Below are 25,824 nucleotides of genomic sequence, written 5' to 3'. Positions count from 1 at the left end.
AACTGTACATCTTGAAACAAAAAATATAACAAAAAACACATTTTTGACACAATTGCACAGTCAATGTAAACAGATTATTTTTTCTTTCATTTTTTAACCAATACATTGGCTTTTTACATTGTTTAAATATTACAATAAATAAATAAAAATAATTAAATTCATATGCACAGAGATCAAGTGGAAAAAGCATGGCAGGAAGGAAAAAAGGACAGCAAATTGAAGAAATTAATATGTTTATTAAAATAACAAAAATAAATAGAAATAGACATTTAACCCAGTTAGTTGGATAAAGCTAAGGATTAAAATCTTTTTGATAAAGATTTGAAAAGTTTCAAAACACCTGATGAGATTCAAACCCACAACCATTACAATGCAGAAACAGTCAATTAAATTTCCCTTTTATAAAGCTAAAGAGCTGCATGAGAAATTTTGAAACATTCTCTGTCTACTACTTGGAAACAAGTGCCCACCACACTCAATGGTAGCAGAGTTTGATACCTGGGACCTTAACCTATATCACTGTATAGATGATTTTAAGAAGTCAATCCCACTGCTGAGGATCTCTCCTTTTAAGCAATGTATGAGGTTTTTGTGACACTGGACAAACTGGAGATCTTCAAATTATGCCACAAATTGAGTGAAGCCTCCAAATAAAATGGAATATATTGTGGGAAATCCCTAATTAAAAATGTATCTGAAATTGAACAACTCTTCCTCCGCAATACAGAAATGATGCTGAATTGTGGCAACTGATTTCACAAATAAACATCAGTTCATACACACATGGACAGGAAAATTTTGGATAAATGATAACACAAAGTTGGTGGCTTTTAGCAAAATAAAGCAAAATTGGTGATTTTTAAGAAAAACTGCATTAAAAATAGATAAGCCTGAGGATGACAGTTCACAAATATTCGTAAATGATAGTTATTGAATGATGTTGAAATCTCTCTTGCCTTCCGGCTGAGGGTCACATATTCCTGTAATCTTAAAATCACAATTCATTTCCTGCATAACCAGCTATGAAATGACGTCAAAAATAGCACCGAACATGGGGTGGGGTGTAAGAAAAGGGGCAACTCAAAACCTGTCAAAAATTTACACTGAAAAATGAAAAATATAATACCAAAATCAGCAAAAAACATAGAAAAGTTCGCAGATAATGCCAACTTTGGCAAAAAAAAAATCACTAAAATTGACAAAAAGAACAGAAATTGCAAAAAATAAGACCAGATTTGGCATAAATATAACACCAAATCTAACAGAAGATAAAAAGTAACACCGAAATGACCAGAAAATAATACCTAAATGGCCAGAAAATAACACTGAATGTGGTCATAAAATAAAACGACTTTCCTGCCCCTGCACACACATAATTGTATCAAGGGAAAATTCAATTGATAAAACTAAAATTACGAGACAATTGCTGGCCATTGCTTTTCTCAAGGAAGTGATATTTATAGCACTGCTGATAGACACAAAAAAAAAAAGAGACATATTACCAAGCTTTCAGAACTAATAGTTCCTTCATTCCACACAGCTCTCTGATCAAGGAACTATTAATTCCAAAAGCTAGGTAGTGTATCCCTTTTTACTTTTCTATTTGTTGATGCATTTATTGGTGGTATTACACATTTTGCCTCTTTAAGGTAATTAATGGAAAGAAATTTTGTCTAACAACTTATGAATTCATATAAATATAAATAAAGTGGAGTATATTGTCTCATAAATTATCAATTCATATAAATAAATTGTAGTCTAAATAAGTGGTTCATTCAAACTTAAGATGGTAAACAATTACTGAAAAAGACACATAATATTTCAATGTAATGAAAAGGAAAATGTTCATGTTAGCACAAAAAGTAATCACCTTGATCAATGTCAGTTTCATCCTCTTCATCTTCTGCTTCCTCTTCACCTTCTTGAGCCTTTGCTGGAACATGGGATGTTTCATTAAACACACAAGCAAAAGTTGTGTTTCAAACCTCATTATCTCTCAAGCAGACATTATTGCTTCGTATTACACTAAATATATGTTTCAGTGTGTGTTTAAAATCCGATACTTTTTTTTGTTTTTTGCACTTCACAATGTGATTGTGAGTAATGAGCACATTCAGCCCACAGTAATGTTTTCCAGTTTTTTTGTTTAATCATAATTGTGCATCCTGTACATTCCAAACTTCACGTTTTTAATCAATATCACATTGACAGATAAGCATGCCATATGATGAAACATCTTCCTTGGGGGGGTAATAGAACAATATGCACACAGCCTTACGCAGACTACTTAGACGGAACGTCCAATTAATATTAGCAGCTCTGGTTTCAAATGCTGAGTTTAGCATCTATGAAACCACTGTGGTGATCATATGCCATCCACTTAACATAACTGCAAAGACTGGAGCGGCAGCTGCAGGCGTGAATTCTATACAAACTCTAATGCCAAGGAGCTCAGTTACTAAAAAGGTGATTGAACTAAGATAACGATAGTCGCTGATCTGTTGACAACAGAAATTTGCAATAACTTGTTTTTCCACTTCCATCAATGGTCCCAATGGTAAAGAGATCAGACCTAGCTGCTCAACTCTCTAATCAGAATACGCATTCAGGCGAAGTTTTCATCCCCCACGTCAGAACCTGATTTTTCTACACCGCAAACCAAAATGTAGCTCTCTCAGCAACAAATATTTTTATGTACAAGAAAAGGTACATTTACAGACAAAGAAAACACAATCATGCCTATAATCATCAGCTAACATGCTACCATCAGCCTGAGGATCTTGGAAACTCCAACCAAAGGTAACCTTCAACACAACCACAACCACCACCAGTGGTAAGTAGTCAAACACAGAAAAGGAAGAAATATTATGAAAGTTGCATGTTTTGCCAACTTGTTTAAATTGTAGAGCAGCGCACACCTCAGGCAGACATGGCGTTCACAGGAAATCGCTTGTAGTCTCATTATGAAAAAAAATGTTGCAGTTTATTTAATAACTTGCCTGATCAAGATAAGATAGAGACTGAGCAGTAATGTGGGACCAGCACACTACATAGTTGCTACTCCTGGCACGAAAGTCAACACGCCATGCTGCCTGGTGCTCGCTAATCCACCCAGAGGCACAATGATGGGACTGGTCGCCAAGAGCAGCACCGCATATGATGACAAATGTACAGCTGAAGATGAGCATGCCAGCACAATTCTAGCACCAGGCTAATTCTCCAAACTACAACTCCTATTAAAAGCTGATGCAGCAGCTCAGATACATACTTTATTGCTTCCACTGTTTACTGTCATTCTACCGTACTATGCTATGGTAGTTTGTTTGGCTATAACTTTGTTACACTGTTAGTCTGCCCTCTAATATGACTATTATGCTCGTGAATGTTTAGTACTGCACTTGTACTTTTCCGAATATAACTGTTTATTGTTTTACAATATTGAGAGTCAAAACACAATTGGCAGCGAAGTCGATCCGACCAGTGTTTGCCATTAGTGGTTGTCTCAGTAACATTTGCATTGCAACAGCAGACAATGATTCAGACAGCCTCAGCCATGGAGGCATTTACTGCATCAGATCCTGCAGTATCAACTCTAAGGCAAATGTGCCAGCAGGCTTTGCTCACAAAGCAGCTATCCAAGTGGCAATCCACTTAACCATGACTGTTTCTGCCTTCTGAGGATGGGACACTTACGGACAGCGATTACATCAACATTTCACCGCCTTTCAGGTGAGTGATACTGGCACCATTAAATCTTTTGCTGTCTTTGGCAAAGCTGCATACTTATCACTTATTATGCAAATTGGTCCTCTTAACCGAACCTGCCATGCTATCGTTTGAAGAAATGGGTAATCTGCTGAATGCCTACCTTCATAGTAATCATCAGTGCCATGCGATTTGCTCTGAAGTCAAATTCTACCAATTCCATAAACAGCCAAGCTGAACCTACCACGCCTGTGTGCCGGAACTGCAATGGTAATGCAGGAAATGTTGCTTCACAATTTCTAAAACTAAAAACTGACATACTTATGTAATGACCTGTGATCCAATTATTAGAGCAGCACCCCAATAACAAAGTCAGGCAGAGCACCTAGCAATTTGACAATTCTATTCTGAAAGAAGTGCTTAACCTCAGTCATTCAAAGTTGAGCAAGCAGCAGGCCAACATTCAGACACTTAGGCTGATGGGGGCAGCAGTAACTACAGTACCAGGTAGTCGTTATGGCAGATCAGATGAGGTGGTTGCAGCAGCAGCAGCAGCAATTCAGCATTGACAATGGTGAGCAGCGTCTAAGCACCAGCGGACGACATGCATTGTGTCTTGACTCAGGAACTGGTGTGCATTCCCATCTTGCACGAACTGTTTTTTCAAACATTCTTGTTATGACTGCCCGGATGGACCGTCACAATGCAATAGACATGGGTATCTCATTAAATGTATGCAACACATGCACCTTCCATAATCTCTTCGATACGAGCAACCAATAGATATTAACTCAGTGATTTCAGATGTTCAAGCTATAGATACAGCACCAAGCAAACTTTTCGTAACTCAGCAACAAGCAAATTCCGTAATTGGTATATAAGGGAGCAGCAGCCTCCACCCTAAATTACCACACTTATTTTCAGCTAGGTGCACTGCCCTTAACTCCTACATCAGGCTGGCTCGTCAGCTACAGCAAACAACATATCCCCAATAAAATATCAATTCATAGTGGATAGATATACACAAACATGTTACAGGTTTACTGATTGGGCATCAATCAGCAAACAGAGCAACAATGTGCAACACGACAAGCTTCATCTAAACACTATTTTTCACAATGCAACACCCACACAGCCACAGGAACAAATCGATTTGGATTTTGAAGGCCCCTTTTTAGACCAGGCAACGGCCTTGCCGCAGGGGATACACCAGTTCCCATGAGATCACCGAAGTTAAGCGCTGTCGGGCGTGGCCGGCACTTGGGTGGGTGACCATCCAGCCACCATGCGCTGTTGCCATTTTTTGGGGTGCACTCAGCCTCGTGATGCCAATTGAGGAGCTACTCAACCGAACAGTAGTGGCTCCGGTCAAAGAAAACCATCATAACGACTGGGAGAGTGGTGTGCTGACCACATGCCCCTCCTATCCGCACCCTCAACTGAGGATGACACGGCGGTCGGATGGTCCCGATGGTCCACTTGTGGCCTGAAGACGGAGTGCTTTTTAGACACCAACTGGCTGTGTGTCATCGATGCATATTCAAAATCCACTTACATCACAAACGGCTACTCCACGAACACAGAGACTACAGTAAAGGCACTCTCAATAATCTTCCAAATTGAAGGCCTCCCACACACATTTGTAACAGAAAATGGATCTCACTTCCGAACCCCAATGTTTGAAAATATTTGTCAGCTGAGTGATGTCCAGCATATCAAATCTCTGCTGTTCCACCCTAAGTCAAACTGTAAAGCAGGGTGGCTAATATGCACATTAATGTCAAACAAAAATTACAGTGAATAATTTCCTGTAGATGAATCTTTGACATTTCTTCTCAGTTCCTACAGGGCCACACCATTCGAGGACAAGAGTCTGACAGAGCTGCCACATAGCTGCATCCCTGCACCCTGCTGATTGTCCTCCTGAAGCATGACCTGTACTGCTCTCGCCAAGCCTCTAGCTGCAGACATATGCAGCTTTGGACAACACGAAAAATGGATCCCAGCTGTCATTACTGAGAAGAAAGGTCACCGAGTCTTCACATTCGATGAAGGCAACAGAATGGTTGCCCATCGTCAGAATCGGCTCCACCTCCGTAGCATCGGCAGGTGGCTGCCTCCACTTGCTACAACCCCTATCTTACACTGTTCTGATTTTCCAATTTCTTCATTGGAATGCCAGTCACAGCTCTTCTTACCTGCCCCCCAACATCTTTGTCTTTCACCACAATCTGCAACTCACTCCCAGCTGAAAACTTGTCACTCCTGTTACTGAACTCTGCCGCAGGTCTACCAGCTGTAGTGCCTCTAGCTGCAGTCCGCTTCATCATTCAACGAAACCACTGGCCCCACTGATGTTGCCACTACGTAAGTCCCTACAGGTCCATTGCTACAAGTGGCAACCACACTCTCTTGAGCCCGATGTGGACACGGTGCCCGCACCGGCTTCACCGACTTTCACCCAGCCACTGCCCAGGTCACAATGTGGCTGTCACCATTGCGGCCAATTCTGGTCTTAGGCACCAGCATCTGCACACAGTGAGCTCGTCACCTCACCGAGTCAGTCTGCCAACATGGTTATCTTGTACCTGTCAGAGTCCCCCCCCCCCCCCCCCCCACCAATCTCCTGACATTCCGCATGGCGCGAGGCCATGCTTCACTGGACAGCTTCCTGCCTCCGTAAGAGGGAAGGACTCCTGTAACCCACTGGGTTACTGCACTTTTTGGCTGGCATTTCCAAGGCATTACCCAGCTGTAGATACCACTGAATCTTCCAGCCACAACTAGACCATAGTTGCTTTACACCTCAGCGATCACAATCTGCGCAACATACGGCACTACTGCTCCCACTGATGAAGAGCTCAGCATGGCACGGTGTGCTGAGCCTTGTCAATCCAGCCGGATGCACATTATGTGGCCAGCCTCCAAGAGTGGCACCAGAGACATCAACTCAGTGTACAGTCTCAGGTGCGTGTCCTGGTGTCATGCTAGTGCCACTGCTAATTCTGTGAATTATGGCTCCCATCTAAAGCCAACACAGCAGCTCATAAACACACTTCATCGCTCAAACTGTTTACAGTCATTCTATTGTACTGCACTTTTATACTCTGATTTGCCATTAATTTGGTTATGCTGTTGTTTGTTACTTAACTATTACACTTATGAACATTTTGTACTGTACTTGAGCTGTTCCAAATATAGTTGTTTATCGTTTTGCAGTGTTATGTTGTATTGAGAGCACCTTGAACAAGCTTATATTGAACAAATTAATCACTGCATTCAACAATGACTTAACCACAAAATTATGCAAGTTGCTTCAGTAATATTATATATGAGTCAAGCTTGAGAGTTCTGTCCTGACTATGTTCATAGACCTGACCTGGATAAATTCTTACTGGGTATGTTGTACAGAAGTTTTGTCACAGTCTCTCTCTATTTGCTTTCTCACCTTGATCAATTACTGAAAATAAGACTCAAAAATCTCAAAAACTTCACTGCTCGTCAGTCGTTCACTTTTGTACAACTTATTGCAAGAACATTATATCATAACTATTTATCTTACAATGTAGAACCCTTTCTACGCATCATGATCATAATTTAACATTTGACACTTAGGAAAGCACAACACATTAATAATACAATACACGCAGTACAAAAAAATTGATAAGCAATTGGGGAATAGTTGTATTTTTCTGTTTTTTTTTTTTCCTTTCTTTTTTCCTGCATGAAAACTTAATAATTGGACCTGCATATATGTATTACATTTTGAAACACCATACCACAGACAAAGCTTTTCTTGTGTTTTGAACTCACCAACATATGCTCTCCTCAGCCCATCAAATAGAAGAATAAGTGAAGGAATTATCTGTGATGCACATTCATTTGGTAATGCTACAGAACGAGCAGCACCTGTTGTGCTCAATAGAGTGCACAATCCCAGAACACACAGCTTCCGGTCATGTAATCTGCAGAAGCAAAAGAAAAGTGTGCTGTAATATGTGGGGTACAGGCAAGCTAGAGCAAAGAGAGGTTTTCACGACGTATTGAAGATGCACTTTAAATTCCTCATTCGAATAAGACATACATATTTTCAGCATGCCCTACACACATTGTGTATAAAAGCAGACAACTTCAACATCCATCTACATCTATTACTTATAAGACCCCCCACCGCAACTTTTCACTTAATTTAATAGGCAATACTTATCTATTTAATATTATACAAACAAATAAGAAAATTTACCCTAAAAAGCAATCTGTATCATGTATCCACTGCTTCACAAAGTGGGATGTAATTGATTCAGTTGGTGAAACGACCATTTGAAGTTTCTCCAAAGTTTCAAAAAGAAGTTGTGGATTATAGTACAGTGCTGCTATCACAACTTGCAAACACATAGTTCGTAATTCAGATGTTTTAACTTCACGAGTCAGCCGCTGAAGCACAAGCTCTACAAAGGATGGTATGCACTGGAGGAAAACAGATAAATAAATTAGTGAAAATAATATTTTTCCATAAGAAATGATTTAAAAATACTACTGCAAGATAGGTAGCAATTCTGTGTGTTTATTCAAAAGAGCACAACCGCTACCTTCATAAATACTCTACATACAAAAAAATAAATTTCAGTTACCAATATTTTTTAAGTCACACATTAAATAAAATTGTGTCCAGCTGGTATTCCTGTGACAGAACTGGTAAATTTCAATTTCAAGGTGGAAATAATGCACCTACAAAATTTAATACTAATTGCTGTGTGTTGTTATGAACACAAATCTGATCAGAAAAAAAAGGTTGTGCTGAAAGAAATTATCAAATAATAAAATATGTGTATCATATTTATCAGTAACATATATTTCTTAACAAGACATGCAGCTTGTTCAAGTGGCTTTGTATATAAATTTATCCACAAATCACATACAGTGGATGACACAAAAAAATTTAGTACATCTATGTCCAATCACATCATTCTCAAGGTGCTGTTTTTGATATATGTTATGGATATGGAAATATTGTATAGGTACAGTGATTACAAACGAACTGCCTTGTTCACCTGACTGCACTTCCACGTCAACTCAGCATACAATGTGTTTACATTGTAATCTAACAGATACTGCCACTTTTTGTTTTCCTCTCATAATTAGTATGAGCCCACTTTAAAAGCGGAAATTTTTTGTTTTACCAGAAATCAGTCGTGCAAACTACATACGTGGAAGCATTTCTACATTAAAAATCTAGTAACTATTTTATAACTCTCTCTTTAAATGTAGAAGTATACACTCTTTCCTCCAGAAGAAAAAAGTGAGCAGACAATTAATAAGAATGAAAAATTCAAATGAATTCAGACACTGAATACATAAACACCTTCAATGTTTAACAAAAATTCTGATAACAAGAACAATAACCAAAAGGTGCAAGGTAGAAAAGAAGTCAATGCATACCTGATCTATGCGTCCTTTGCACTGCAGAATGATAACTTCAAGCAATTTTGCTGCATGGCATTCAGGATCCTCTCCTGAATCACCTGTCAGAACCTAGAGTCAATGCACACATCAATATCTCATAAACACAGGAAGCAATCTACATGAAAATATGCTAAGTTTCTAAAAGCCTTTTTGTAATTGCAGTGACATATGCACAATTTTCTAAAGGCACATGCAGCAGTGCTATGTCGTCAAATATGAAACATTGAAATTCTGCCCCAAAATGCGAAATTACTTAATAGATGCTATTTCAGAGCAGAATGTATCCAGACGAACTATTTTATCGTAGACAGTTTGAAATAGCTTTATTTTCTGAATATAAATATTGAAAACTTAACCGATTTTCAGTTACTTGTATCGTACATCACCTGGTAAAGCCCAGTTTGGAAGATAAACTGCCTAAGAACCAGTTTGGAAAATAAAAAGTGTATGAATGCAACGCTGCACCAATGCACTCAGTGATCTGATGCCATGATAAACGTGGGTGGTTGAATGGTCAATTTAAAATACACACTGTGTAATGCAATGCAGTACTCAACTGTGGGACCCAAGATTTCCAAAGAAACATCTATGCTTGTTTGTTAGCTAAAGCTGAAAAAATGGTATAATGCAGACACTTAAGGTGAAAATTTAGGTGCAGATATTTTGAACTGTGGTTGCATTGAATACCACTAGAGGTCGGGCCTGAACTATGTCATTAACAATACCCTGCTTGCCTTTGGCCTATGGCTTTGTTTGTTCTCACACAGGCTGCATGACAAATTCTAAAATTTATGCGTCTAATCATAAAAGAGAGAGAGAGAGAGAGAGAGAGAGAGAGAGAGAGAGAGAGAGAGAGAGAGAGAGAGAGAGAGATACGAATTTCGCAAAAACTAGATCCTACACTTTCCGGTCCCTACTCATAGATATCCCAATGGCTCTGAGTGGGCTATTGCTTATGCCTAAAAACTGATGACTCCTACTCAAACTAGGTACTCTCAGATAGAAAAGAAAGCGTCGACTATTGTATATGCTATGAAGAAATTCCATCTTTTTCTCTACAGTACCAAATTCTACCTGGTCACCAATCACGAATCATTGGTTTTCTTATGCAGTCCTACTGCATCATTACCAGATAAAGCATCACATCACATTCAATGTTAGGCTCTTTTCCTTTCGCATTACAACTACGAGATTCATTTCTGCCCTATGAATCAATGTGCAAATGCCGACGCTTTGTCTCGCCTGCTGGCTGGTCACGACCCAGGATCTGATCAGGACGAATTGCTTTGTTTTGAACTTGATGTCACGGCACAGCACAAAGTTGATGGTTTTCCTGCGACCAACACAGGGATCGCGAAGGATGTAGCTTTTAATCTCGTTTTGCTGAAGGTTGTAACATTCGTACAACATGGTTGGCCAGACTCACCACCTTCTTGTGTCTCTGATCCCTTCCATAATTGTCACATCTTTTGACATATTCTCTTTTTTGGCTAGTGTTCCGCTTTTAGACACGGACCACGCTGCCCCTTGGATAGTGATCTCAGTGCTTCATTCAAAGGTTCTCCGTACATTACATGCAAATCATTGGGGTGTATCACGCACAAAAGTGTTGGCCCGTTGACATGTTTTGGCCCAGTTTGGACAGTGACGGTACATGCCCCGTTGCCTCCTGTTCACACTGTGTGATGCACCAAGCAGCTCCCCGGGCCTCACTGTCTTCTTGGTCGCCACCATTGCATAAATGGGACTGTATGCAAGTGGATTTTGTTGGCCCCTTTCTCAATGCATATTGGCTGTTGGTCACTGACACATATTCTAGTTTCCTGTACATCGTTCATTGAATTTCCACATCCATAACTGCCACCATCTAAAACTTTTCACTCTAAGGCTTGCCCACGATGTTAGTGTCCAATAATGGTCCACAATTTTCGTCGCAAGAGTTTTTGGCATTTTGCGATTTCTGTGGTATCCATCACATCCTTGTCCCACCATTCCATTCACAATCTAACGGTGAGGCGGAATGTCTAGTGCAAATGTTCAAAAGTCAGATTAAAAAGTACATGCTGCCTTAGATCGGTTGCTCTCCTCGTATTGTCTCAAGTCATTTGGCGAGGAGGCTGGTGGAGCTACTCCATGAGCGCCAGTCAACGACACTGCTACACCTCATCAGCATTTCCGATGTTGCCATATGGTTTGACATGGGAAGTCCATGCCTGAAGCACTTCAGACTGTACGCTCCCACTGTAGCATACCAGCTTAGCAGGAGTAGGACAGCAAGGGCCTCTCAAGAGTCTGATCTCCCTAAGAGAGAAGGAATGCAGTGATGTGTGTGCGTACTTTCAAAAGGCCATGCGTGCTGCAGTGCTGTCATCCACAGAGGGGCCTCGGGTAGGGGTAGGTGTGTGTGTGTGTGTGTGTGTGTGTGTGTGTGTGTGTGTGTGTGTGTGTGTGTGTGTGTGTGAGAGAGAGAGAGAGAGAGAGAGAGAGAGAGAGAGAGAGAGAGAGAGAGAGAGAGACCGACCTTCAGGGCCCACCATGGGCTCCAGTCTACATTAGACCAGCTGAGCTACACTCAGCCTCAGTTCTCTATATGTCTTGCTGCAGAATCTTTCTTACATACTGTGTTCCAGATGTTAACGGTACCGCAAAATAAAGTTGCATTCAGTCTATTTGTCGTGTTGTACTTATATCTAATTACAACAGCAATCAATGACAAGAAATGAAGAGGCTATTTCTGAAACTTCTTATTAGTATTTTAAGTATTCATGTCCTCGGAAATCGAGATTGCATTAACACTTTGCATGCAGCCGATTACGGCGATTGCAAGAATGGGAATAGGCAGTTGATGTAATGTTACACCGTGCCAGTTACGACAATTTTCTGAGGTGCTGAAAGTATATTTATAGCTCCCACAAATGTATGAAGTCTGCAAACACCGTAAATCCTACTGCGACCCCTAGAGGGCAGTACTGACATCACTGGAAAAATCAAGGTTTCTGAAGCCTCTGTTATTGTTGCTTGCTTTGTAGGTGTTTGCTGGCATTCAAATTGTTTTATGAGTTTTATGTGCAGTGAAGAGGAAGAATGTTTGGTGGAAATGATTTACAAAGTCCTTGCCAAGTCTGTAGATGATGAAAACTAATTACTTGACGATGACTCAAATTACATGTCATCTGCAAATAGTGGTGAGACTATAGACTGTTTTAAGAGTTGAGTTCCGGCATATGTTCATCATATTTTCATGGATTGTGTTGTTACTAATTAATGAAAAGTTGCTCCAGTTTCTTTAACTTGATTAAGTTCACATGACCGTTTTCAGCCTCTGTATTAGACCATAATCAGGTGTATCAAAATGCAAAATATTGATACAATCGCAAGTTAACTGTGTGTGTCATAATTATAAAAACCGTAAAAGCCAGTATTTGAAAACTGTTAACATGGTTTAGGTTAGAAAGAGTTTTCTGATGTGTTTCACAATTACACTGAATGTTTTTCAGATAAAACAGAAATAGTAAGTTATCAAACAGTAAAAAAGTCAAATAGATTTAAGAAACATTTTGTACCCAATGACAATGAGAAAAATGGGCATGTTATAAAAATGAAAAACATGAAAACTTAATACAGTATAGCCCCGTTAACACAAACTCGCTTAAGATGAACTCATGGATAAAGGGGAAAAAAATTAATAATATTGATCCCAGCAGGAATATATTACTTCTTATGGGAAGTAATAGGTTTAACATCAGTAGAGGCACCAATGTTAGCACTGAACAGGGGATCATGGAGGAACTGTATAAGGGGGCTATGCTCCAGACTGAACGCTGAAAGGCATAATCAGTCTTAAATGATGATGATGGGAAGTTTTATCGATTAACATAAATTTCAGGTAATGCAAATTACGAGCTCTTTTTCAGTCCCTAGCGTAATTAAATTTCATTGTAACACAAACTTCGAAAGTTACAATTTTTCAAGAGTTAATTTTTTTCCAAAATGATTGCAAGGAAAAAAAGCTAACTACCCATTGCGGACACACTTTTAACATACTGTACATCAGCGGCCATGATTATCACCTCAATAAGTAGCATGTACAGTACATTTAAATAAATTCAATAACATTTAGAAAAATTGGCAAAGAGGAAACAGACAGCTTTTATTATACAGGTAGAGCTTAAGATTCTAGATGAAGTGGACCACGGTACAAAGAAAACAGCAACTGTAGAGCAACTGGGAATTCCCAAATCTACATTATCTACGATAATTGAGAGAGAGAAAAACCATCAATGCTGCTGTATCAGGTTCAAGAAACAAGTCTAAACGACTTTGTAGCGCTAAGTATGAAGACACTGCGACATTACGGCTAGAAATGGTTCAATCACGTATGTGCATCCGACATACCTTAAAGTGGCAGAATGATTCAGTCAACAACAAGTGATACTGTCAAAAACATAGGCATTGAAGACTTCAGATGTTCTGCTGGTTGGCTGTATTGGCTCCAAAAGGGACATTCAATTTCATCTATACAAATTTGTAATGAAGCAAATAAACCTGATAAAGAAAGTGCGAACAGCCTGTTGCATGAATACGATCGAATGAGGGAAAAGTACACTTCATGTGATGTGTTCGATATGGCTGAAACTGGGCTTTTCTACAAATTTTTTCCAAGTTCCATCCTGGAGATAAAATGTGATAATTTTCACAGTGGAGCAGACAGCAAACAATGCGTAATTGCTGCCCTTGTATGTAATGTGAATGGCAGCGAGAAGTTTCGTCCTTGGGTCATTAATATACCCGAGAAAGTGTTGTTTTACAAACATAAATGTGGACACCTTACCTTGAATTTACTCTCATCATAAGCAAGGTCTAACTGACTGCACATGACTTTGCAAGTGCTTAATCCGAACAGTCAAATGGTTGCTCAAAACAGACATGTTCGTCTTACAGTGGACATATGTACTGCCCATAACATACAGGATATGAATCTAAGCAACATAAAGATCCAGTTATTACCAAATGCAACAAGCTGCCTTCTTCCCTTGGAGCAAGGCATCACTTCTCTCATGAATAGAGCTTATTGTAAGTGATTTGTAAACGCTGCAATTCGAGCTGCTGAAAACAATACTGCAACCTCAATTTGGAATCTGCTTGACAATAAAAGACATCGCAGCAGTCTGGCACTCTGTGTCGCTACATCATATATAGAAGTGCTTTAACAACAGGGTCTGGAAACGCAGAAACACTGAAGATATCCAATAGTTAGCCTATGCCACTTCACCTGATGAACCGACAGTTCTGCAAGACACTGAACCCTAGGATTGGCTTTTAGCAATTCATTAGTGCATGTGACAGTGTTACTGTATGTGCTTCTGCAGAATCTGACATGCCAAAAGCTGTGACCAAGGTGCAAGGAGGGTCATTAGAAAGAAGTGAGGAGGAGGATACAAACAAAATTCCACCAACCTATGAGATGTTTACAGCCTTGGACAGTTCAGAACGATTTACTTCAACATCCCACATCACTGCTGGGTTCATTGTTGTGAAATAACAAGATATTTTTGTTCCCACGAATATCAGTGAACCAGGCTTGAATTTTTTCCAAAAAAGTAATGTAATTTGTGAGTACTTGCACTTTTACACTCACTTTATAGTGTTATAAGTCTACAGTAATGCAAAGTGATTGATACTGTAATAAATTACAAGATACTGTGAAATTTTTAATTTTGCCATATTAAAATTGCATAATCTGAGGATGGCACTTCGCTAATAAACCGACAGTTATTGAATGTTAAAACTGCAGTTTGACTTCTTATCTCCCCCCATGCCTGAGGTCTATGTACAATCTTTAACTGATGGTTCACTTCCTGTACAACGAACTTTGTGACAACAAAAATATCACTGAAATTTGGCTTAAAAACACCAAATTTGGGAAATAAAAAACACAGAATTTGGCAAAACAACATCAGATCTGACTAAAATGCAACACTGAGTTTGGAAAATAAAATAAAAACCAAAGTTGGCATGGAAATGCCAAATCTGGCAAAAACAACACCATCTTTGATAGAAAACGACACCGAAGAGTGGTAAAACAAGACACCGAATTTAGGAAAAAAATAACAAATTTGGCAAAAGTATTAACTAATCCGCAAAAAGTAACAATGTATCTGACACAAAATAATATCGATTTTGGTCATAAAACAAACAATTTTTTCTTGTCCTTAACTTCTGATGTGTTTCAGAATTACAACTGCACATTTTTAAAATAAAAGCTGAAGTAATTATTTGGAATTATTAAAAGTGTAAAATACTTGCAAGGTATGACCTTCAACAAGTGAAATTTGAATCATTAGGAACTACTGAGACTAGTACAGTTTGGACCCATCATCAACTGCTTAGAAAAGTTTGTTTACAAACAACTAGCTACAGCTGCGAACTTGCAGAAAATCTTTAAAGGACGTTGTCAATAACTAGGCAGTAGATATCAAATAAACTGGTGCTCCTTAAAATGCATTGCTCATTTAGTGCCTTTCCCTTGGCTTTTTCCACGGGAGTACAAGTTTTTTCTCTTCATAAATATCCATAAAGTAGCTCTTCTTCATTGCATGAAGGATTACAGGATTGTTTTCAATATTGTGCCTTGTGACTATCTTGTGAAATGTGAACTGTGAATGTGGCTTTGTTATTTATGCTGTTTTCTTTTCAATTCCGTGTGTTCCTTATACCACATTTTAAAATTTCTTCCAGTTTGCCTAATGTAACTCACATAACAGGCAGGCAGTGAATTTTATACATGCAATTGTTTTAGCGTATGTCACATGCAGTATTAATGTAATGTATCAACCTGTAGCTTCCCAGATGATTTTTTTGCCACATACTGCGCACACACATTGCATCCAGCAATTTCAGTGAAACAATTCAGTTTTTTATGTAAAAGGTTTCACTTATATTGCACAATAAACATATGCAAATAAATTAAAAAGCTTATTTTTATGGGATGGGGGAATGCCTTTAAATAGGGAACAGCATAAAATGCAACAAAAGCAAAATACCCTGCATTCTAAATTTTACTTTTTGCTAATTTTTTGTTTGTTATATGTGTAGTAACAAAAATGCAAGAAACTAAAAAAATTACACTAGAAGTTTTCAGGTTTTTAGATTCCTTTGGAGAAGTTATCTTTGGACTCATTGCAAATTTTTGTAGAGCATTCAAAGCATATTGGCTTCTTGCAATAAAGGCAAACACAAGGCACATTCCTTTTGTTTTCTGGGTTAAAGGTGAAGATGTTTTCAAGTTTTATAATCTTTCTACAATGACTTCTGCTCTTGATTAAACTACACCTAAAACATGGAAAATGGATGCATGATGTTTGCAGTGTACGTCAGTGTTGTCGACTCGCTTTTCCATCTGTGGTGTCACCTATGAGTTTACAAGCTCCTTCCAAAAGTTAAAGAAGCAGAGTCAATGCTGCCTGTGTAGGAGTTGTGAAGGACAAACAAATTCACCCCAATTATGTCCAATATGCAGAAAAACAATGCAACTGGCCATCACTGAGTACATCGTGCAGTTGAATACTTGCACACTTCTCATCTAGGGCATCAACACTACCTTTAGTGTGATTAGATTATGGAATTATTTTTGGCTTATCTGTATCACCAGCTTTACATTCATCATGATGCATAGCTGAAATTAGAATCACAACCCTACCCTTCTTTGGCACAAATGAAACTTGTCTTAGATCATGCTTGAATGCATACATAGGAGAACCACCTTCCTTGCATCTTACAGGTAAGAATTCTTTTGGAATTTCTATCTTTTTCCCTAACATTCCTATGTACATTGGTTCTCTTGATTTGAGACTTGTTGCTAACTTGACTGAGCTAAAGCTGTCTGCAGTAATATTGTGGTTAGTCTGTTCAATTGGTTTAGGTAGATCACAACCTGAACTGGTATTTGGAACGGTTTTCCACTGAACTTAGATTTTATCCATCTACATCAATTCCTGTGTAAACACATGCATTAAACAGATAAACAGTGTAAGCATCAGTAAGACAATCTTTAAGACGTATTTGCCTGGTTTGTACATTTTGAATCTTCATTTACCACAAAATGATATAATATTTATAATAAGAAACTGAAATGTGTTATGCTATTTCTTAAGGCCAATGAGTCCTTTTACAGACACACCTTTATCTAAACGTAAATATTAGAGAACAAAATTGTGGTGTTTTTAATGAGTACTGCAAAATTCTTAATTTTTTTTGCTCTGGTTCTTCCTCATATCTGAAGCCTATTTTTGAGATATAGAAAGTCTGTCTAGTTTCTTCTTATACCAAGATGCTAGCTTGATTTGCTGTCTAAGAAACCCCAATTTTACTTAATCGTACAGCTGATAAAATTTTAGCAAAGTCAAAAAATTACGTACCATTAAATGAACGTTGTACAAACTTAAATTAGTTTTCTGCTTCTGGATAATGCTAATTCCACAACTGCTGTTCAATTAATGAAAAGCCACTCCAGTTGCTTTTTTAGATCTTTATCAAGTTCATACAACTAATTTCTGGATTACCTATGGGATCTCCAGTGGCAAGGGCACAAGCAGATATTTTTGCCAATTACTTGGAAAACAATTCTTCAGACATCGCCTCTGGGCTTGTACAGTGTACTGCAAACATTATGTTGACGACCTTCTCATTTTACTCCGTGGCTCACAACAAGAAGTGATCATTTCGCAAATGTATAAGGGGCATTCAAATGAAACCCGTTCACTAGTAATGGTGACCATTTTACTAACTCAAAAATGCAGTTATACACAGTAAACATACTCAAAAATAGTCACCACAACTGTTTGCACATTTATCCCATTTTGACACTAGCCTGTCGATTCCATCCTTGAAGAAGCTAGTAGGCTGCCGTCTGATCCAGGCCTGGACCCAGTCTCACACTTCATCATCAGTTGCGAATTGATGCCCACGAACAGCTTGTTTTAGAGGTCCAAATACGTGAAACTAACTTGGTGATAGGTCAGGTCTTTTTTTCTTTTTGTGGTTTTAGGGCGCACAACTTCAACGGTCATTAGCGCCCAGACTACATTAGGAATGCACCGCGAGGCACAAGTTTAAAACAACAACTAAAAGGGAAAACACGACAAAAGATCGACAGGCATTTTTTAAAAAAAAAAAAAAAAAGCAGCATAATTAAATGTCCTTGGACAGGTTGGTCAGTTTGATAAAATGAAGAACGCGAGCAGGGTCACCCGCTAAAATGGCATTGAGAGTACATGGCAGGCCAAGATCAAGACGCAGTGTGTTAAAATCCGGACAGGACGTTAAAATGTGGCGGACCATCAGCAATTGCCCACATGGGCAGAACGGCGCCGGCGCAGCTGTCAGCAGATGGCGATGGCTGAACCGGCAGTGTCCAATTCGTAACCGGGCCAAAACTACCTCCTCCCGCCGAGAAGGGCATGAGGAGGACGTCCAAGCCGCAGGAAGAGGTTTCAAGGCCTGAAGCTTGTTGTCTGTGAACCGAGTACGGATCACTGAGGCTCTGGATGGCGCTCAGGGAATCGGAGCAGATGACCTATGCAGAATGTCGGTGGCGGCAGATGTAAAGAACAGCCTGGTAGAGGGCAAACAGCTCAGCTGTGAAGACCGAACAATGGCCATGGAGCCGGTATTTGAAACTTTGTGCCCCGACAATAAAAGAACAACCAACCCCGTCATTGGTCTTAGAGCCATCTGTTTAAATAAAGGTCATATTAATGAACTTCGAACGAAGTTTGACAAAACGGGAGCGGTATACCGAACCGGGGGTAACCTCCTTTGGGAGCGAGCTGAGGTCAACGTGAACGCGAACCTGAGCCTGGAGCCAAGGTGGCGTGTGGCTTTCGCCCACTCGAAAGGTTACAGGGAGTGAAAAATTAAGGTGTTGAAGGAGGCGACGAAAGCGAACTCCAGGGGGTAGCAGGGCAGAGACATACAACCTGTATTGACGGTCGAGAGAGTCGTCAAAAAAGGAACGATAAGACGGGTGGTCGGGCATTGCCAGTAGCCGACAGGCATACCGACAAAGCAGTATATCGCGCCGGTAGGTGAGTGGCAATTCACCAGCGTCAGCATGAAGACTCTCGACGGAACTAGTATAAAACGCTCCGATTGCAAGTCGTAAACCCCGATGTTGTATGGAGTTGAGGCGGCGTAAGATGGATGGCCGTGCAGAGGAGTATACGAAGCTCCCATAATCCAGCTTGGAGCGGACGATCGACCAATATAGGCGAAGTAGGACGGTTCGATCCGCTCCCCACGACATACCACTGAGAACACGGAGGACATTTAGAGAACGGGTACAACGGGCAGCCAAATATGACATGTGGAGACCAGCTAAGTTTCCTGTCAAATGTAAGACCTAAAAATTTTGTTGTCTCCACGAATGGGAGAGCAACGGGACCGAGTCGTAAGGACGGTGGGAGAAACACTTTGTAGCGCCAGAAGTTAATACAGACCGTCTTCTCGGCAGAAAAACAGAAGCCATTGGCGACACTCCAGGAGTAAAGACGGTCAAGAGAACGCTGAAGACAGCGCTCCAGGAAACACGTACGCTGCGCGCTGCAATAGATGGTAAAATCGTCCACGAAAAGGGATACATCAGCTGGGAGGCAATCCATTATTGAATTGATCGCTATGGCGAAGAGAACGAAGCTCGAAACTGAGCCCTGTGGCACCCCATTCTCCTGGCGAAAGGTGTCCGACAGGACAGAACCCACACGTACCCTGAACTGTCGATCCATTAAAAAGGAACGAATAAAAAGAGGGAGGCGACCGCGAAGGCCCCATGTATGCATGCTGCGGAGAATGCCCGCCCTCCAACAGGTGTCGTAAGCCTTCTCCAAATCAAAGAACACAGCCGCGGTCGGGCGCTTCCGCAAGAAGTTATTCATAATGAAGGTCGACAAAGTAACCAGATGGTCAACAGCAGAGCGTCACCTACGAAATCCACATTGTACATTGGTAAGTAGACGTCGAGACTCGAGCAGCCAAACCAAACGGGAGTTAACCATTCGCTCCATCACTTTACAGACACAGGTGGTAAGCGAGATGGGTCGATAACTGGAAGGCAAGTGCTTGTCCTTCCCCGGCTTAGGGATCGGGACAACAATAGACTCGCGCCAGCATGCGAGAACATGTCCCTCAATCCAGATGCGATTATAAGTACGAAGAAGGAAACCTTTACCCGCAGGAGAAAGGTTCTTCAGCATCTGAATATGAATAGAATCAGGCCCTGGAGCGGAGGACCGTGATCGGCCAAGTGCGTTTTCGAGTTCCCTCATGGTGAATGGGGCATTATAACTCTCACGATTCGAGGAGCGGAAGTTAGGTGGCCTAGCCTCCTCTGCCTGTTTGCGGGGGTGGAAGGCAGGGTGGTAATGAGCGGAGCTCGAAACCTCTGCGAAAAAGCGGCCGAAGGCATTGGAGACAGCCTCAGGGGCCACATGGGCGTCATTCGCGACCGTCAAGCCAGAAACTGGTGAGTGGACCTTAGTGCCAGATAGCCGGCGCAGGCTACCCCAGACAACAGAAGAAGGAGTAAAACTGTTGAAGGTGCTTGTGAAAGCAGCCCAGCTGGCTTTCTTACTTTCTTTAATAATACGACGACACTGTGCACGTAATCGTTTATAATTGATACAATTCGCCACTGTAGGGTGGCGTTTAAAGGTGCGTAAAGCACGTCGACGAGCACGTAAAGCGTCTCTACATGCTGCGGTCCACCAGGGGACCGGTACGCGACGTGGAGGAGAAGTAGGGTGAGGGATGGAATATTCAGCAGCAGTGAGAATGACTTCCGTGAGGTGTGCGACCTGACGATTGCAGCTTGTGAAGGTTTGATCCTGAAAGGTCACCCTGGAAGAGAAGAGCCCCCAGTCTGCTTTGGAGATGGTCCAACTAGATGAGCAGGGAGAGGGGGTATGCTGCAGGAGATGGATAACACACGGGAAGTGGTCACTCGAATATGTATCAGAAAGTGCATACCACTCAAACCGGTGTGCAAGTTGGGGAGTACATATAAAGAGGTCTAAATGGGAACAGGTGTGAGATGTGTCCGAAAGAAAAGTAGGGTCGCCAGTATTGAGGCAGACAAGATTGAGCTGGTTGAAAAGGTCTGCTAACAGGGAGCCCCTCGGGCAGGATGCTGGAAAGATTTGTTGAATATTTCTGGCACTTTTGGTTCCGTTCCAGCCCCAGGTACCAGTAAGAAGATATCCAATCTGAAGAAGATTGCTAGTATATCTGAATTGTCAGGTCCTAAATACTTTTTAGGTCTAAAATTGAATTTTTCTATTGCTAAATCTTCTGAATCTAGTATGGTGGGCATTGAAGTCTCCAGTTAACAAAAATGGTGCAGGTAGCTGAGCAATAAGTTGAATCATGTCTGCCCTGGTAACGGCAGACGACGGAGTGTAAACGGTACAAATAGAAAATGTAAAAGTGGGGAGAGTAATTCTGACGGCAACTGCCTGCAGGCCAGTGTGCAACGTGATGGGATCGTAGTAAATATCATCCCGGACCAGCAACATAACCCCTCCATGAGCCGGGATACCTACCACAGGGGGTAGGTCAAAACGCACAGAGGTGTAGTGTGCCAAGGCAATTTGATCGCATGGGCGTAGCTTCGTTTCCTGGAGGGCTACGACGAGCGGACGGTGCACGCGGAGCAGCAACTTCAAGTCCTCTCGGTTGGAGCGAATGCTGCGAATATTCCAGTGAATAAGTGCCATCGTAAGAAAAAAAGGAAGATGAAAGAAGGGGTCACCTCGAAGGCCGCTGAGAGCCTGGCTTCGAGCGAGCACTGCCGCCTCTATCAGTAGGCGGACAGTCATCGTCCATTGGTTCTATAGGTTCATCGGCCATCTTGTTAAGATGGCCGGGAGGGGGAGCTTCCTCCGCCGGTGAACGGCCAGATGTTCGGCTACCAGCGGTGCGGCCAGGCGAAACGGATGACGGCCCGGGGCGGCAACTGCTGGGTGGCGCAGGAGAAGAAATGCGCCGTGGCGGAGAAGGAGAACTGTGCTTCCTATGAGCCTTCTTGGAAGGTCGTTTGGTGGAAGTTCCGGTCGATGGCTGGGAGGTCGAGGTACGTAGGAAGTCTGCACTGGACGGTTCCTTCTTGAAGGGGACCCTCTCAGAGGGCACTCCCGCCTTTGGTGAATGTTTACACCTCAGGTCACACCTCCCGAGAAACAGACGGAGGGACCAATCGGCATGGTCAGAAGGTATCAGCTCAGTCAATCACCCCTCCCTGGGCCTGGCCTTTACCAGGGGGTACGTGCGTGCCTTACTTGTCTACCCAGGGCGGGGAATTACGTGTTACCCCGTCACCAGCTACGCGTGCGAACGCGTGGGTCAGCCTTCAGGCGCGCACAGGGAGGAAGGAAGAAGAAAAAGAAGAGAGAGAGGGAGAGAGAGGACAGACTGTCTCAAACGCCGAGGCGGAGACCAAAGAAGGCAAGGAGAAGAAGGCAAGGGAAAGAGGAAGGAAGACAGTGAGATGGAGAAGAACAAAGAAAGGAACCAACCAAAGAAGGAAGAAACGAGAAGTGAAAAACCAAAAAGACCACAAATATAAGTCGTGGGACCGTCCGTCTCTGGACGCAGGCGCTAACTACCCCCTTGAGGGGGATGGACTCGTTTTAGTCGCCTCTTACGACAGGCAGGAAGACCTCGGGCCTATTCCAGCCCCCGGACCCGCAGGGGGGAGGTCAGGTCTGTATGATGGATGTTCCAGCATTTCCCACCAGAACTGCTGCAATGTCGTCTTCAGCGCATTGACCGTGCGTAGGCGGGCATTATCATGCAGGAGGATAATGCCACTGGACAACATGCCTTGGTGTTTCAACTTGATGGCTTGTCTAAGGTTCTGTGAAGAGGCTTGATAACGCTGGTCATCATGACCTTACCAGAACTGGTTTGCATGGCCTTTGATTTCTTTGGAGGTGGTGAAACTGCATGTTTCCACTGCTTACTCTGACGCCTGCTTTCAATATGCGACAAAAAGCTGTATTCCTCCACATGATAACATTGCAGTTGACTCAAAGACAGTGCCATTCGAGTATTGCGCTGTTCGGCGGTCGGTTGGTAGGGAACGCACTATGCACAGATTTTTTAAAAGTTCAAGTGTTGATGCATTATGGACTGGGCGATGCCCATGCTAATACCCAGTAAACAATGCATCTTGTCCACAGTGATTCTGCGGTTGTCTAAGACTGAAACATTCACTTTCGCAACCATCTCCGGTGTGATGACACGACGAACCTGTCCCGCACGAGCATCACCTTCCAGTGACTCGCAACCCTCAAAGTATCATTTGTGCCATTCCACAACACTTAGACTGTTCTCACCATACACAGCCTCCATCTGTCGATGCATTTCATAACCTCCAACTCCCTCCACTGCCAAAAATTGAATCACTCCTCCTGCTTACTCGCCTGCATGTACGGTAGTGGACGATAACTTGTGTGACCACCTTCTGTTTGGGATGAAACCACACTGACACTATGCAACACCACACAGTGCGCACACATCTGTCTCTCTACCAATAGATGGCTCCACCATACTCGCAGTTACGTGGTGCCACCTTACGTGTAAGGCAAAGGTAGCTGCACTGACAAAGTTTTTACAGTTGAGCACCAGCAGGACACACAGTAACAATTCCTTAGATCTTTTAATCACCATGAATGAAAATGGACAGGTTTTTGGCATTTATCATAAGCCTCAATCTTCTGTCATTATTCCAGCCATATCATACCATAATGCTCCTTATAAAAAGGCCTTCAGCAATGAACAGACTCCTCAGACTGCCATTACCAGCTAAAAAATTTGCGTAGGAATTCGGCTGTGAAATATAGCCAGTCGTCTGTTTAAATACTTTAGCACGTAGTCAATGATGCGCCAAGCTATGCTAGAGCCTAAAAAGCTTCCGATGGTTCAAATTTTTTTCAGTGGAGGTCATACCTTTATGCTCGACTGACACCTTGTTCATTGCAAGTGTTTTACAAATTTATTAATCCCAAATAATTCATTTCACATTTTATTTAAAAATTATAGAATCACAATTTTCAAACATGCAGAATATAATTCTTAAACTAAAGTATGTTAACATTTTTTTAATTGTATGTTTTTATAATTACAGCACATCCATTTTTCTCTGGATTTCACTGGGCTCTTTTAAATCCACTTGACCAGTACTGTTATCATTAGACATTGCTTTCCCACAGCAAAACTAAAATTATGTATTATTTCTGCACTTTCACTGTACAAACATAAGCGTTGTGTCTCATCTTCTACTACAAAAAACAAATTATCTATATGCCCATCATATTATGTATTAACATTTGGCTGTTTCCGATACACTTGATAATGGCCTAATATGAAGGCCAAAATCAGTCATGCGAGTTTAATAAATTTCTAAAAATGCACCTGGAATGGCTTTTCATTAAATGAACAACAGCATCAGCATCATCCAGACATGGATAAACTAATAATTCTTATGAATCATTCCACAGCAGGTAGATCATGAAATGAGCCCGACCATATGACTGCTGTTAATGTAATGTTGGACTCTGCACCTGCCCTGTTTCAAGTTGTGGCACCGCACTCTATTAGGAATGAAATTCGATTATGTGCATTTGTGGTGTAAACTGGCTATAAAAGATATTTAAACAGAGAACTACACATTTCTACACACTAGTCATACCTTAAAAAAGGAAATAATACACAAGTGTTGAGGAAAAACTATCGATAACAGGAGGCAGTTAAAACATCTTTCATGAAACAAATAATGGTGACACATCTTTCACATTTTGTCTGAATAAAGACTGTAAATGCAATGAACGTCCCTTTCTCTGAGCACTAACCAGCAATTTGTTACATAAATTTATGTAAGTCATATAAAATGAGTGATACGTTACGGCTATTCAATTCCTTGTCTTCTGTTAATAAAATTTCCAAAATTACTACTATAAATTGTATCCAAATGCACATGCTATACGGATTTATAACCGTAGAATTACTTACAGCCTTGCACATGTTGTACATTGCAAGCACATAATTTTCATTGGAGAGGAAAGTAGCTGTGTCTACAGTTACGTAATTATGCAGAGCTGGCATCATATCAGTAAAGTAATCAAATCCATCCTTCTGGAACACCTGAAAAGTACAATACAGCTTGTAAAAAGATAACCAACAATGTCTGTAGGCACCTTGCTACACGTAACATCCAAAAGCTAGTAACATTTTTATGACAAATATAAAGATTTAAAAAACAGTCAAATCTTGTTTGTTGTAGTACAAGTGAACAGTTCAAAAGAATTACATATTTCCAACTTCAATTTACCTCAAAGCTCACTGCGACCATAAATTTCAGAAGTACACTAAACAAATTCAATAGAATTACTCATCAGTACAAAGAATAAATCTACAAGTCTCATCATTTGAGAGTTACTCTTCCAGAAGGTAATACTAACACTAGCAAGCAGAGATATGCAACTCCTAGCCTTCTGCCATTAGTGTTTCATTAAAAAATAAAGAAGGGGTAGAGGGGGGGAGAGGGGGGCAGAGCGGGGGGGTGGAGAGGGGGGAGAGGGGGGGAGGGGGGGGAGGGGGGGAGAG

At 41.2% G+C, this 25,824-nt stretch overlaps 1 protein-coding gene across 2 annotated transcripts in view; it reads right to left on the bottom strand.

Annotated features, from left to right (window-relative positions):
- LOC124796299 (importin-7) overlaps window positions 1-25,824 on the bottom strand; it is a 183,057-nt gene that overhangs the window by 47,106 nt on the left and 110,127 nt on the right. For both annotated transcript variants that reach the window (XM_047260420.1, XM_047260421.1), the window contains exons 15-19: window positions 25,231-25,362; window positions 9,145-9,237; window positions 7,949-8,172; window positions 7,519-7,670; window positions 1,871-1,933 (exon numbers count right to left, since the gene is read on the bottom strand). In XM_047260420.1, the coding sequence (XP_047116376.1) occupies window positions 1,871-1,933; window positions 7,519-7,670; window positions 7,949-8,172; window positions 9,145-9,237; window positions 25,231-25,362 (664 nt within the window). The remainder of the gene's footprint in view (window positions 1-1,870; window positions 1,934-7,518; window positions 7,671-7,948; window positions 8,173-9,144; window positions 9,238-25,230; window positions 25,363-25,824) is intronic.

Source organism: Schistocerca piceifrons, chromosome 4 (assembly GCF_021461385.2).
Source record: "Schistocerca piceifrons isolate TAMUIC-IGC-003096 chromosome 4, iqSchPice1.1, whole genome shotgun sequence".
NCBI lineage: Eukaryota > Metazoa > Arthropoda > Insecta > Orthoptera > Acrididae > Schistocerca > Schistocerca piceifrons.
The sequence above is the reverse complement of the archived record's forward strand: the minus strand, read 5'-3'. Positions and strand labels throughout refer to the sequence as shown.